Source organism: Lampetra fluviatilis, chromosome 32, assembly GCF_964198595.1.
Source record: "Lampetra fluviatilis chromosome 32, kcLamFluv1.1, whole genome shotgun sequence".
NCBI classification, from domain to species: Eukaryota; Metazoa; Chordata; class Hyperoartia; order Petromyzontiformes; family Petromyzontidae; genus Lampetra; species Lampetra fluviatilis.
Window position 1 is genome coordinate 12114930 of NC_136306.1, and position 14041 is coordinate 12128970.

Genomic DNA, 14041 nt, shown 5'->3' on the forward strand with positions numbered 1-14041 from the left:
AGGGGAGAGGTAGGAGAGTGTGTGGAGGGGAGTGGAGTGAGATGAGAGGGGAGAGGTAGGAGAGTGTGTGGAGGGGAGTAGAGTGAGATGAGAGGGGAGAGGTAGGAGAGTGCGTGGAGGAGAGTGGAGTGAGATGAGAGGGGAGAGGTAGGAGAGTGCGTGGAGGGGAGTGGAGTGAGATGAGAGGGGAGAGGTAGGAGAGTGTGTGGAGGGGAGTGGAGTGAGATGAGAGGGGAGAGGTAGGAGAGTGTGTGGAGGGGAGTGGAGTGAGATGAGAGGGGAGAGGTAGGAGAGTGGTGGTAAGTCAATAGAGGATTAACTGTATAAGACGACGGTGAAAGCTTACTAATATGAATTCCAAGAGCTGTATAATGTGTTGCAATACTGGAAATGAAATAAGTCTCAAATAAACAGTTTGCATTATGTTGTTTGTTTCATAATATGCTGTGAGTCGGTCCTCGCAGCGTGCACAGATTGCTTTGTGCGGTCAAAACAACCCCCAATCAACTGAAGCTCCCTCATTGTCCCGCGGCTTGTCCCCTCGTTATTTAGCAAGCCGGAGGAATGTGACGTCTCACGGGAAATATATTTGTAATCGAATCACAAAAATGTATAACGGCATATTGATCACCACAGTCACTCTGGGGCGAGATTTACGGTGAAGAGTTTTCATTAAAATAATAATGATGTGGCCAAACACAATCGTTTAAAAAACTAAACTAAACATTATTTTTATTAATCTACCAGGCAAGGCCCACTGAGCTATATAGTTCTTGTTCTCAGAAGCGACCTGGCTACACCAATGACAGCCAGATGACGTGGCTCGTGTGGAAATGTCCACATAGACGCGTGATGTTGATTCGAAACGTGGAGGGGAAAACCGTAGGACCCGGAGAACAATCCACGCGACCACGGGGGGAGTGAGAGAGAGAGACACGAAACCTCAAACATACAGCAGCAGGCGTCAGGCTCGGGATCGAATCCACGACCTCCTGTAGACCAGGCGAGGGAGTCAACATCTCCCAGCCTTGAGAAAGCCACACACGAGGCGGCGAGATGGTGAGCCGACCTCGAGTGTGTGCCCGTGCGGCATTGCACTGTCATCACGTTCAGCCTGCCGCGCATCACTTAACACAATCCTTACGTGGGCATGGCTCGCTGTAAAGGAAAACTATGAATGTAAACTGCATTCTCTTATTGTTCTGCACACACGTAAACCGGATCAATACAACCCGCAAGTCGCAACAGTGAAATGTCGTGCGTCCGCGTGTCGGTTCGCTTCGAGGGTTTCCTGTCCCTTGCCCGAGTCGACTCGCGGTACCTCCACGACCCCCCAGACCGTGTCCACACACAGCGCGCAGCACGCAGACCACGCTCCCCCGCACGGCCTCCAACACGCAGGACAAGTACCGGCGCAGGCCGGCAAGGCACGCGAGGGGGCGGGTGGGGACAGGACCCCACCCAACCGCATTTGTCTCCCCAGTGCCAATGTCTACTACGCACCGCACCAGGTACTAATTTACGGCTGAGTCAACCTAAGGGAGGCCCAGGACCGCTTCAGGGAATCGAATTCGTGTCGCCGTTGCGCAGCACGCTAACCATTGCACCACCGCTCCTTAAAAGACAAATACAAAGATCCCCCTATAGCCTGCCACAGACGGTCACGGCAAGTGCAGTTAGTCAGCACCTTTGGAGGGCGGCCAGAGCCGCCCGCGGCCGCCTTCGTCCCGTGGCGACGTCTACGACGCATCGCGCCAGAGACCCATCCGCGGCTGAGTCAGCGCCGCTTCACATGATCCTCACCGGTCGCCCGTCGCCGTGGGCGCGGGTCACGGACTCGCGCGCGTGTCCGCAGCGCAGCGCCCCAACCGCTGCGCCACCGCCCCCCCCCCCCCCACGCGGGGCTATTTAAGCGGCGCGGAGCGCCGTCGCGCGCGCAGAGAGCGGCAGCGTCGTGGACTCGAAGCGGCGTCGTGGGTCTCCACCACCAGCAGCGCCTCTGTCGGTGCGATGGCTGCGCACGCCGTGGGGAGATATCGGCCAGTGCTGTTGAACTAGACGCGAGTGCTGTGCTGTGTGCATGCACACGCGTGAGCACACACGCACACGCGTGAGCACACACATGCACAGACTCTGACATCGCGACGACCGTGCAAGGAAATCCGAGGATGGAGGCATCACTGAGCGATGTGTCGGTGACACCGTTGCCTTCGAGACCGGCGTCGTTGCAACTTTGATGCTGCTGCTGCTGCTGGCGGTGATGCCGAAGATGATGACGAGAATGGCGATGATGATGATGATGATGAGAGTCCTGGATTCACCACTTACAAGTGAGTCCGTCGCTTCTAACCGCATCAACAACCCTCTCTCATCAACAACCCTCTCTCGTCAACAACCCTCTCTCATCAACAACCCTCTCTCGTCACTCATCTCCATCCTCCTCCTCCTCCTGGAACGGAGCACTCCGCAGCGCGCGAGTCTCATGGTGCAGATCGACTCACGCGGCGCGTCGAGACGCCAGATCGCTCGATAGGTACACACAGTGAGTGTACACACACACAGTGTACACACACACACACAGTGTACACACACAGTGAGAGTACACACACACACAGTGAGTGTACACACACAGTGGTATACTGTGTGAGTGTGTGTACACACACACAGTGTTATACTGTGTGTGAGTGTACACACACACAGTGTTATACACACACACAGTGTTATACTGTGAGTGTACACACACACACAGTGTTACACTGTGTGTGTGTGTGTACTGTGTGTGTGAGTGTGTGTACACACACACTCACACACACGGGGCTATTCTGCGTGTCTCCTGCATCGCCTTCTTCTTGAGAACGGCACGGGCCGTGGCTGCATCTCGCTCCCCCCGCGGTCTCCCACTCTGCCTCTTGTCACATCCACAGTCCACACGTCTCCTTCCACGCCACCACCATCCCACCACCACTACCACCACCACTACCACCATCCTATCACTACCACTACCACCACCACTACCACCATCCTATCACCACCACCACCACTACCACCACCACCACTACCACCACCACCACTACCACCACCACCACCATCTCACCCTCCCTCGGCCTCCCTCTGCTGATCCCTGCCCCGTCCCCGAGTAAGCTCGACAACCCGCAAAGTGGCTGCATCTTCATCACTTCTTCTAAAGTCCCGAAACCACATGCCGTAGCCCATCCTGTTGAAAGCAAGCTGCGCGTAAGATATGAAGAAACACATAACGCCGGCCAGCTGCCGGACTGGGTATAATGCACATCACTGGATGCCAGCTGATATCGCGGCATATGGTGGGCTCTGCGGACTCGCTATAGCGCGTCTGTCGAGGATGGCCAACGCGTCTCACCCGCATCGCTGTTGTCCCTCTTTGTGATTGCTCAGCCGCCGTCGTCAAGGACCCCGCGAGTTGCGTCACCCCGGGCGCTGGAGGCGCGCTCTGTCCGAGCTCCCGGGCGTCTCTACCCCGACGGCCGCGGTAGCCTCCGCCCCGAGGTCTGTGAGCAGCACGCTCCACCACTCGCCTGCGCGCTCGCTGAACACGCCCGCCGAGCGAGCCGCCGCCTGCCTGTCTGCCGGACGCGATGCTCCTGCTGCTGCTGCTGCCCAGCCTGGCCGCCGCGGTCGCTCTCCTCGCCGGCCGGGGCAGCCACGCGGCCGCCCCTCGCTCCTGCCCGGCTCCCTGCACGTGCGCGGGGGAGGTGGTGGATTGCAGTGGCCGAGCCATCGCCTCCTTGCGGCCGGGCAGCGTCTCCTTGCCTCGCTACGCCAGCGTGCTCGACCTGAGCCACAACCTGCTGCAGAAGCTGCAGCCTGGCTGGCTCTCGGGCTCGGCGGCTCTCAGCCGGCTCAGCGTGGCTCACTGCCGGCTCAACTTCATCGCGCAGGGCGCGTTCAGCGCGATGGGGCATCTGCAGCACCTGGACCTCTCCTCCAACCGGCTGGGCTCGCTGGAGGCGGACACGCTGGAGGGGCTGCCGGCGCTGGAGGTGCTGCTGCTCTACAACAACTCCATCTCGCGGCTCCACGCGGCGGCCTTCGCGCCCAGCCCGCTGCTGCGCGCCGTCTACCTGAGCCACAACGCGCTGCTCCGCGTGCCCGCGGACACCCTGGCGTCCATGCCGCGGCTGTCGCTCTTCGACGTCTCCTTCAACCGCGTCGCCTCCGTGCCCGTGCAGGAGCTCAACTCGCTGCCGGCTCCTCTGCGGGACGGGCTGCTCCTGCACGGCAACCCGCTCGAGTGCGAGTGCCAGCTCTACCTGCTGCTCGCCTCGTGGCGCAGGAGACGCTTCCGCTCGGTCACGGAGTTCGCGGACGGAGAGATGCGCTGCGCCAGGCGGCCCAACGGCACGGCGCCCGCCACGGCCGCCGTCGACCTCCTGCGAGCGCGCCCCGAGGAGCTGGGCTGCTCCCAGACCGGCGGCGACGTTTTCCGCGCCTCCTACAGAGCGCACCTCACCGACGTGCTCACCGTCCCGTGCGACGTCCTGGTCGTGGGCCAGAGCGGCACCGAGTACGAGTGGCTCACGCCCTCCCGCACCCTCGACTCGGTCCGCATTCTCCCGGGGGGAGCTCTGGAAATCCGCGCCCTGGAGCCCGACAAGCTGTCGGGCGAGTACACGTGCCGGGCGTGGAACGCGCGCCTCCGCATCAACGACTCGGTGACGGTGAACGTCACCGTGCTGGACACCCCGCCGCCCGAGAGCTTCAGCACGGGCCTCACCACCCTGATCGCGTGCAGCGCCACGCTGCTCATGGTGCTCCTCTACCTCTACCTGACGCCCTGCGGCTGCAGGCGACACGCGCAGCACCGCAGGCGCGAGCACGCACAGCCGCGGCCACGCTGCTGCTGCAGCTGCTGCTGCTACAGCTGCTACAGCTGCTTGCGCTGCTGCGGTCACAACGATGACGACGCTGCTGCTGCTGGCTGTTATGGTCCGTGCAGTCACGGTGGTGGCGGCGGTGACGGTGGTGACGGTGGCGGTGACTGTTGTCAATTTGGCCACTCGATGCACGCCGGTGGCAGCGGTGGTGGCGGCGCGCTCGCCGGTGGAGGCCGAATGCCGTCGCACGCCGCCAAGAGCCGGGCCCCCGGCCACTCGGCGTTGCTGGGGCCGGGGAGCTCGTGTCCCGGCACCGGGGCCAAGCACGTGGCCTTCCGGGAGCCGGCGGCCGCGTCGTCGCACAACGGGAGCGCGGGGGCGGCGCGCCTCGTGCGCACCAAACCCGACTCGGAGTCGGCGAGCTCCGAGCACTCGGACGCCGCCTCCGCCGCGCGCGACAGCTGAATCCTCCCGGGGCGCCGCCAGCTGCCGCCTGGCGCGCACGCGGCCCGCGCGTTCAACACGCGGTGACGTCGTCGTGGTGATGATGGTGGTGGTGGCAAGGCGGTGGTGGTGATGATGGCGGTGGCGGCAAGGCGTTGGTGGTGGTGGCAAGGCGTTGGTGGTGGTGGTGGTGGCAAGGCGTTGGTGGTGGTGGTGATGATGGCGGTGGTGGTGGCGGCAAGGCGTTGGTGGTGGTGGCAAGGCGTTGGTGGTGATGATGGTGGTGGTGGCAAGGCGTTGGTGGTGGTGGCGGTGGTGGCGGTGGTGGTGGCAAGGCGTTGGTAAATGGCGCGGCGAGGCGCGCATCGCGCATTCATCAGCGGCTGCCTCGTGATGGAGAATGCGCAGTCGAGTGCGTACACTGGAGTGTGTACACTGGAGTGCGTACACTGGAGTGCGTACACTGGAGTGCGTACACTGGATCGACTTGCGTGTTGGGCAATGGCCACTGATTGGGGCTGTCTCGAAACGTCAGCCTGCCGTGTAAACTCCTCTTCTGGCATACGGCTGTGTTCATGACGAATGTGACGAGTTTACGGTGTGTGTGTGAAGTGTGTGTGTGGTGTGGTGTGTGTGGTGTGTGTGGTGTGTGTGTGGTGTGTGGTGTATGTGTGGTGTGTATGTGTGGTGTGTATGTGTGGTGTGTGTGGTGAGTGTGTGGTGTGTATGTGTAGTGTGTGGTGTGTGTGTGTAGTGTGGGGTGTGTGTGTGGTGTGTGTGGTGTGTGTGTGGTGTGTATGTGTGGTGTGTGTGGTGTGTATGTGTGGTGTGTATGTGTGGTGTGTGGGGTGTTACGGAAGGCGCACGTGTGCTGGCGCACACGTGCCTGTAAATTCCGCGTCTTGAAGGCCAAGGGGTTGGTGGATCACCTCGGGATGTGAGGTGGGTAGGGGCTTGACAGGGAGCTGGCTGGACAGCCAGTGGCCTCGCGAGGCCGCCTGTGTGCAGCGGGTCACTGGAAGCGATTCCCCTTCGTGAGCGCAGTTTACAAACAACATTCATAATATCCATAAGAGTGTTTTGTTTGTTAGATCGCGTAAATATATAAATGCGTTGTTAAACCCGACACCGCCCGACACAGCTAACTAGTAAGGGTTGTCACGTCAACAGAACGTGGCAATTCGTCACCAGTACAGCATCACCGGTGTGTTGGAGAGCCAAGCCACGACATTTACAATCTGAGTACGACGTTTCGCCAGAAATTACAACCAGCTTCATCAGTTGGCATTTGCTCACCGCATTGGTCCCACCAGTCGACATCGGCTATACCGACATTGGGTGTTTGTCTATCGCCCCGAGTCAAGTCGAGTGTGTATGTATCAGAGAGCGCTAACTCGGAGTAAGCTCTCTCTCTCTACACATGGTATACACGTGTGAACTAGAGGTGTGTTTTGCAATCATCAGGTGCGTGCAGCGCGTAACGATGGGTTTCGATGAATCTTAATTTTAGAACTTTCGTGACTGCAGGAATTATTATTTGGTTCTTTCGGTTAAGTCACGTCTAAAGATAAAATAATAAATTTAATTAAATAATAGAATACGACGTTTCGATTGCGACTCGCGTTGATGCGGACAGCGCTGACAAGTCCTGCTCCCTCGCTGCCCCCTCCCAGTCCGCACTCACCGGGGCTTCATTCCTCACGGGTCGTCATACAGAGGAGGAGGGGTGCATTTACAGGGGCTCATGCTGAAATCAAGCCCTGGCATTAACCGCGCGGTTAGCATTGACAATCCGTTAGCGTGTAGCAGCGCAGCCCGCCAATTAGAGCGCCCGGGGACGGTCTGGTAATGGGGGAGCTCATCTCAATCAATACACCATTCCCTGCCATCTCATATTCATCTCATGGCCAAACAAAACACACACGCACACCGCGCGCGCCCGGACGTCCGGGCTCGCTGAACCCGCACCCTTCGCCACGGTTCGGCTCTCCGGGGCGACCAAACCAACCTCGCACCCTCCGGATGTGTGGAGGCCGCACCTCCGATGAGCATGGTTGGCTACGCACGGTGCGAAAGACGTTCAACGTGCACGCGCGCGTACTAAGCCACCCGGGGTTATTACAATCGAGTCACTTCATGTTACATTCCGCAAGGTGGGGCATCGTCATCATGATGGTGGTGCATGCCGGATGAGGGCTTCCCCACACCGTGCAGGTCGCGGCGGGAGGGGGGTCGTTTGACCATACTTCACCACGCTGGTCCTCGCGCAATCATGTTGCTGCACTGCCCCCTGCTGCCTGCAAAGTAGCCCGTCCGCTGCCTGCAACACCTCTGATGTTGCCCCCTTCCACTCCCCGTGGAATCAGTGGCAAGAGTGGACGGCGACCCAGTCTCTTCTTGTACGACACTCGCTCATGATGACATCACGTCACTATCCGTTGTCCCCGTGCAGTTAGCTCTCCTGTCTAAATACAAGCATCATGAATACGCAGCAATGTCCTATGTGGGCGCGTGCACTGCATGGAGGCACGGCGCGGGGAGAGAGATTCACGGGAAATGTCGAGCAACGTTTCGCTGTGAACTGCGTTCGGCCGTGGTCCGATCTACAGATTCATTGACACGAGCGAAGACAGGACAATTGCCTTGGAGAAGACAGACCGTGTCCAGAGCCTTAAGATACGATGTGGAGATTCATGGGACACCGTCGGAAACCAGGGAATCACCCTGGCAGTCCATTCTCTCGCGTCTGTCAAGTAGCGCGCGCACAGCCATGAAGGATGTTTGGTCAGTATATCTAATTATCGGATTCATGGGACGCAAACACAAGAAGGCAGAGCCGCTATCCCGGTGCGATGGGCATCGTCCGGAGCCTGCCTCGCCCTCTCGTGTCGAACATCACCGCCGTTATCTCACCACTGACGTTCCAATTCGAGTGTTCTCTTTGCAAATCGGCGGCGCATAATGCTCGATTGGTAAACGTGAAATAACGCGAATAGCTGGATGAGAGACGAGCTGTTAGGTTCTCAAAATCGCGAATATCCTCCCGTGCAAATGATAACATTGTACGTTGTGTGGCCGTGAGCGAGGTACGGTAGTCGCCAATGTGCGTTGTGTCGTAGCAGAGACATTGAGCAAGACGCATTAGTCACGCATTTGAAGAATGTTATTGATTACTTGTCTTTTCATGTGCCACGTGTTTGTGATTATGCTAATTTCGTAAGGAAGAGCAATTGACGAGAAACGCATCTCTAGCTCGTATATACCGAACAACGTTGGGATTGAGAACCAAACACACTTCATGACATTTGACACAATTCTTTATCAAGAGTGCCACGTCAGATACATTGTTCACATGGCCGCAAATTAAAATACAGCGAGTTCACAATTTAGTCACCATCCATTTTCAATGTGGCCATCTGTTCAAGACATTCGCAAGATTAACTACTTTTGTTAAAGTAACTACTTTATTAACTACTTTTATTAACTACTTTTATTGAAACTAGATTCGAAGCTTTTGCGACTGCAGGAATTACTCTTTGGTTATTTGGGTAAAGTCACGTAGAAAATAAAATCAAATAATAATAGATTACGACGTTTCGGTAGCAACACAAGCAACCATCATCAGGTAAGAATGAATGATAAACACAGACACGGGACAGCATAAGCAGACAACATGCAGAGAGAGAGACACACAAAGACACACCGAGCGAGACACACACCATGACACACAGAGAGAGACACACACCAAGACACAGAGAGAGACACACACCAAGACACACAGAGAGAGACACACACCAAGACATACAGAGAGAGACACACACAAAGACACACAGAGAGAGACACACACCAAGACACAGAGAGAGACACACACCAAGACATACAGAGAGAGACACACACCAAGACACACAGAGAGAGACACACACAAAGACACACAGAGAGAGACACACACCAAGACACACAGAGAGAGACACACACAAAGACACACAGAGAGAGACACACACCAAGACACAGAGAGAGACACACACAAAGACACACAGAGAGAGACACACACCAAGACACAGAGAGAGACACACACAAAGACACACAGAGAGAGACACACACCAAGACACAGAGAGAGACACACACCAAGACATACAGAGAGAGACACACACCAAGACACACAGAGAGAGACACACACAAAGACACACAGAGAGAGACACACACCAAGACACACAGAGAGAGACACACACAAAGACACACAGAGAGAGACACACACAAAGACACACAGAGAGAGACACACACCAAGACACAGAGAGAGACACACACCAAGACACACAGAGAGAGACACACACAAAGACACACAGAGAGAGACACACACCAAGACACACAGAGAGAGACACACACAAAGACACACAGAGCGAGACACACACCAAGACACACAGAGCGAGACACACACCAAGACAAACCGAAACGTCGTATTCTATTATGATTTGATTTGATTTTCTACGTGACTTTACCGAAAGAACCAAAGAGCACTTTTATTCATAATAACAATGGCACAGGGTCTTCACGTGGAATCCACAGTTGACAGTGCACTCTGATCATTTACTGAAGCGAGTAGCTGGCCTTTCTCACCAGGGTGCAATCCCATTGAGAGAGGTGCAATCCCATTGAGAGAGGTGCAATCCCATTGAGACCGGTGCAATCCCATTTTCAAGGGAGACCCAGGATCCAAAAGCCAAACAAAGGAGAAGGTACAGCAAATAAGCAGGATACCAATTGCCAAGCAATACAAATGCCATGAACTCTTCAGTTTTGTGTGATATCAGTTCTAACATACTACAGTGGAATGTACTGACACAAGTGTAGCCTTGACGAGGTAGAAGGAATACGATTTATAAGAAGCATCACCATTCGTCGCAGGCTTATAGCCAATGACCGCACAAAAATCCCATTAGATTCAATTTTGGTTTTCACTTAATTTGCCTTTTTGCAGCTCTGGGACTTAACCGCGCTGCTTCCATTGACATTGCGATGCACAATCTCAGCAGGACATTACGAGGCGCCGCGATGGGGCGTATTGCACATCAAGAGAATACTCCACAAGTCGTTTTGGAACGTCATATTTCGGACCAATTCTCTGACACAACGTGCTTATAAATTAATCATAATCTCTTCAAATGACGGCGATAAAGCAATCACACTATACAATGGGGAAACAACAAAAGAAAAAGAGCCTTTCAAAATGCATCACGTGAGAAAGTGCAGGGCGACCTTGCGAACCCAACCGAAGACTGCCAAGCAAACTGGCCGAGTCGTGAGCGTACACAGAGCAACAACAACAACAACCATATTTCATATGGAGCCAACATTTCTCTCATTCCCATGTCGCTCAGCCAGGGGGCTCGATTCAGTTGCTAACGGAATCATTTTAACACGTGGGCGAACTGCCTGTTGAATGTTGTTCGCAAGGTTGTTGTCTGATCTGTTGACGTGGAATGTTTGGAGTTTGAGGACTCGAAAAAGCGAATCCAATTGGGACGCGGCCAGTGGGCGGATTTATTTGTCAGAGCTGCGTGCATTGTTGCACTCACCTATCGGAGCGCTGCGTGCGTGTGTGTGTGTGCACATGTGTGTGTGTGCGTGTGTGTGTGTGTGCACGTGTGTGTGTGTGTGCACGTCTGTCTGCGTGTGTGTGTGCACGTCTGTCTGCGTGTGTGTGTGTGGCCAGTCATCTCAGTCAACCCATGGCACCACCTGGTCTATCCCGTGACCTCTTGCCAGCGGGCCTTCGACACTTTCACGTGGCCTCACAGTGCACATGGCCTGGCGGAGACGTCGCCATACTTCATCACGCTGGTCAACGCGGGATGTTTTTTTTTTTGGGGGGGGGGGGATATCACAGAGTTGGCCTCGGCTGGGAATTGAACTCAGGTCTCCGGGTTCACAGTAGGCTCCGCCACTGCTTTACACCCCAGTCAGTGAAGAGCAACATGCAGAGCCGTCCCCAGAGTGCACGGCGAATCGGGGCGGCCGCCCCGGGCCCCGCGTTTTGCGGGGCCCGGCGCTTCGACGTCACGGTGGTGTCAGATGTGAGACTCGCGGTTTTAGTTTGAAGGCGCCGGGGGGGCCCACACGGTGGGGGGTTGCCCCCCCTCCCCCATGGACGGCCCTGCCGGCAGTATTCTGAACCCCTTTGACTGGCTCTTCGTATTCAGCACGAAGGATGACCGCGTGCTCAACATCCTGTAATGAGCACACCGCTGCAATGTGCACATTGATCGAATGCGCATCGGTGCACGTCCGCACCTTGTGTGCGACGCGAGTCAGCGCAGCGCACACCACATCCACGCGCAGGGTTTGTGTGCGGTCAAGAAGCATCTCTCGCCTCGATGTGAATATGCAGGCCGAGCCAAATAATACAATGCACACACCAACGGTAGCATATACATGGTGCACCAGTCTGTGTATGGTTATATCATCATCACGACTTAGGGCGCGTTGTCGATCTGTGGCTGGATGAAGGCTTCCCCACGCGCCGCCTGTCGTGTGCGGGGCTTGTTTGACCATTCTTCACCATTCCGTTCAGCAACGGGTCGGTGTCGAGGGTTTAGATGTCACTCGCCACTGATGTGAGTCGTGGCTGGGGATCGAGCTCAGGTCGCCGGGTTCGTAGCGCGGTGCGCTAACTACTGCGCCACTACTCCCACCCATATCTGTGTATATGTGTGAATATATACCCACAATGTAACAATGACAATGTCCACACGAAATAAATCAGTGATATACATCAGTCTGGCCTTGAACGTTTTTCTATTAAAGTCACAATGCTCACGCGTTTGGCTCTTGACGTCTGTACCTCCGTGTCCACTCACGGCACGCGTGCGGCTCGCTCGTTAACCCACGACGGGCGGTGAGCACTGCGCACTGCTCGGCCATTCTTCACCACACGGGTCCCGTGCGGGCCGCCTCGCACGCCGCTCGCCCCTGACCATCGCCGTTGCCTGGGGATCGAACACCGGAGTGTGGCTAACCGCTGCGCCACCGCTCCCTACACTCACACACACAATGTGCTAACCGCTGCACCACCGCTCCCCACACTCACAAACACAATGTGCTAACCACTGCGCTACCGCTCTACGATGATGTCCCGATTCGTTTAATGTGAGTCCAAGGGGATTCCATGCTTAAGGTGGCGCTAACGTCTTGTCGTCAATCAAATCCGCTGCTAGATGAGAACCACCCCCACCCCGCCCCACGCCGTGTAAGCAGCGAGGGTCGTTTGACCATACTTCACCCCGCTGGTCAATGCGGGCTCGTGGTGGTGGGGCTGGGCGACTGCACCGGGAGGGTCCCCGTGGTGGCCTCCACGCCGCCTGTGGCTGCCGAGGTGGGGGCGGGGGGCGGGGCGGGGGGCGGGGGGCGGGGGCGGGGGGCGGTGGCGGGGGGCGGGGGGCGGGGGGCGGGGGCGGGGGGTGGGGGCGGCATTCCGTGCGAGCTGTTTGCAGGCTTCCTCTGTTCTCACGGGGGGTCACCTGGCGATGCTGTTTGTCCAGCGTATCGCTCGGCATCTCTTGCAGGCCAGGTGCGGTTATAATTGTGACACCTGAGCGTGCTACTGCTGCTGCTGCCACCTGACAGTGTGGCGCCTTCTCAGCTGGCGCGCATTTCTCACCACGCTCGCTCCCCCTCGCCGACACAGCGGCGTCTCCCTCACGCGACACTGGGACACGAAGCCATCGGTGGCGACAACTCAGAGAGAGAGCGCGCACGTGGGGCCTTGAAGCCCGTCACAGCGTCTGTGAACGTGTTCCGAGTTGATGGTGAAGGCGCAGCCTCGCAACTGCTCGCCTGTGGCACAGCTGGCGGAATGGCCTCGCTAGAGGGAGCCAGAGAGGTTCTCTCTCTCGCGGACATTCTTCTTCTTCGTTGGCCAAGGCGTCTTGGGAGAAGTGGGAGTCGCCACATTTTACCCCACTATAACCAGCACCTATCAATCGACTAACCCCATTAGGACTGCCGGGTGACCAGAGGCGGAGGGGGGTTAAGAAGACGACCCCCATTGTCGAGCAGCGAGAGCCACGTGCCCATGGCGGCAGTCGTCACGAGTCGGTGTGCGCCTCAACTCACTCGCTGGGCCCCGTGGGTCAATCACTAGCAACATCCTGCAGCGCTTTGGAAGTCGGCGGTGACGTCTGGACGAGGCTTCAGCTGGAATCCGGCGACACGCGCCTGCTGATCGTGCTCAAGTGCACAGACGAGCCGGTGAGTCGGCGATGCTCATTAAAAACAGATCCCGCCGATGAGTGAAGTGTGCTGACAGACGCGCGTTCTCTGTGTGCACTTAGATGAGTTCCCGGTGCGATGTTGTAAACATCAACAAACAGCGGAGAGACACAGGGGGCCGGGCAGGGTGCGAGTCGCACCAAGCCCTCGTGTGCCATGCCGGCCTGCATAGGTAGGCGCTCGCCCACAGCACTTGCCCTGCACGAACTGCGCGGGGGACATTTGTCTTTGCTTTGCAATGTGCGACATTCCGTAGTGGCACTGGCTACGTGTGCACGTGTTTACCCATTTTCATAAGGACATATTTAGGTTTGTCGATATCAGAAAGATCATTTTTTTGTCGGCCTTAAATAACCCCGTTAAGCTGGGCGCAATGGCCAGAGGCTTTGTAGTCCAGCGTCTCGCGGACGAGGGTTTGTCGATCTTCAGAGATGGGCAGTACAACCAGCGTCCTTACACGTTCTAAATCCATCTGTGCG

The 14041-nt window shown here is 56.8% G+C and overlaps 1 protein-coding gene across 1 annotated transcript; it reads left to right on the forward strand.

Moving 5' to 3' along the window:
* The first annotated feature begins 1909 nt into the window (after positions 1-1909).
* AMIGO1 (adhesion molecule with Ig like domain 1) lies at positions 1910-12069 on the forward strand. Its single transcript, XM_078871606.1, has 2 exons — positions 1910-2330; positions 3415-12069. Exon 2 carries the CDS (start codon positions 3615-3617, stop codon positions 5316-5318), a length of 1704 nt encoding a protein of 567 aa, XP_078727732.1. The 5' UTR covers positions 1910-2330; positions 3415-3614; the 3' UTR covers positions 5319-12069.
* The last annotated feature ends 1972 nt before the right edge of the window (positions 12070-14041 follow it).

Bases quoted from the DNA above. Each gene is read 5' to 3' on its own strand.
- AMIGO1 (XM_078871606.1), top strand. From the start codon at position 3,615: ATGCTCCTGCTGCTGCTGCTGCCCAGCCTGGCCGCCGCGGTCGCTCTC.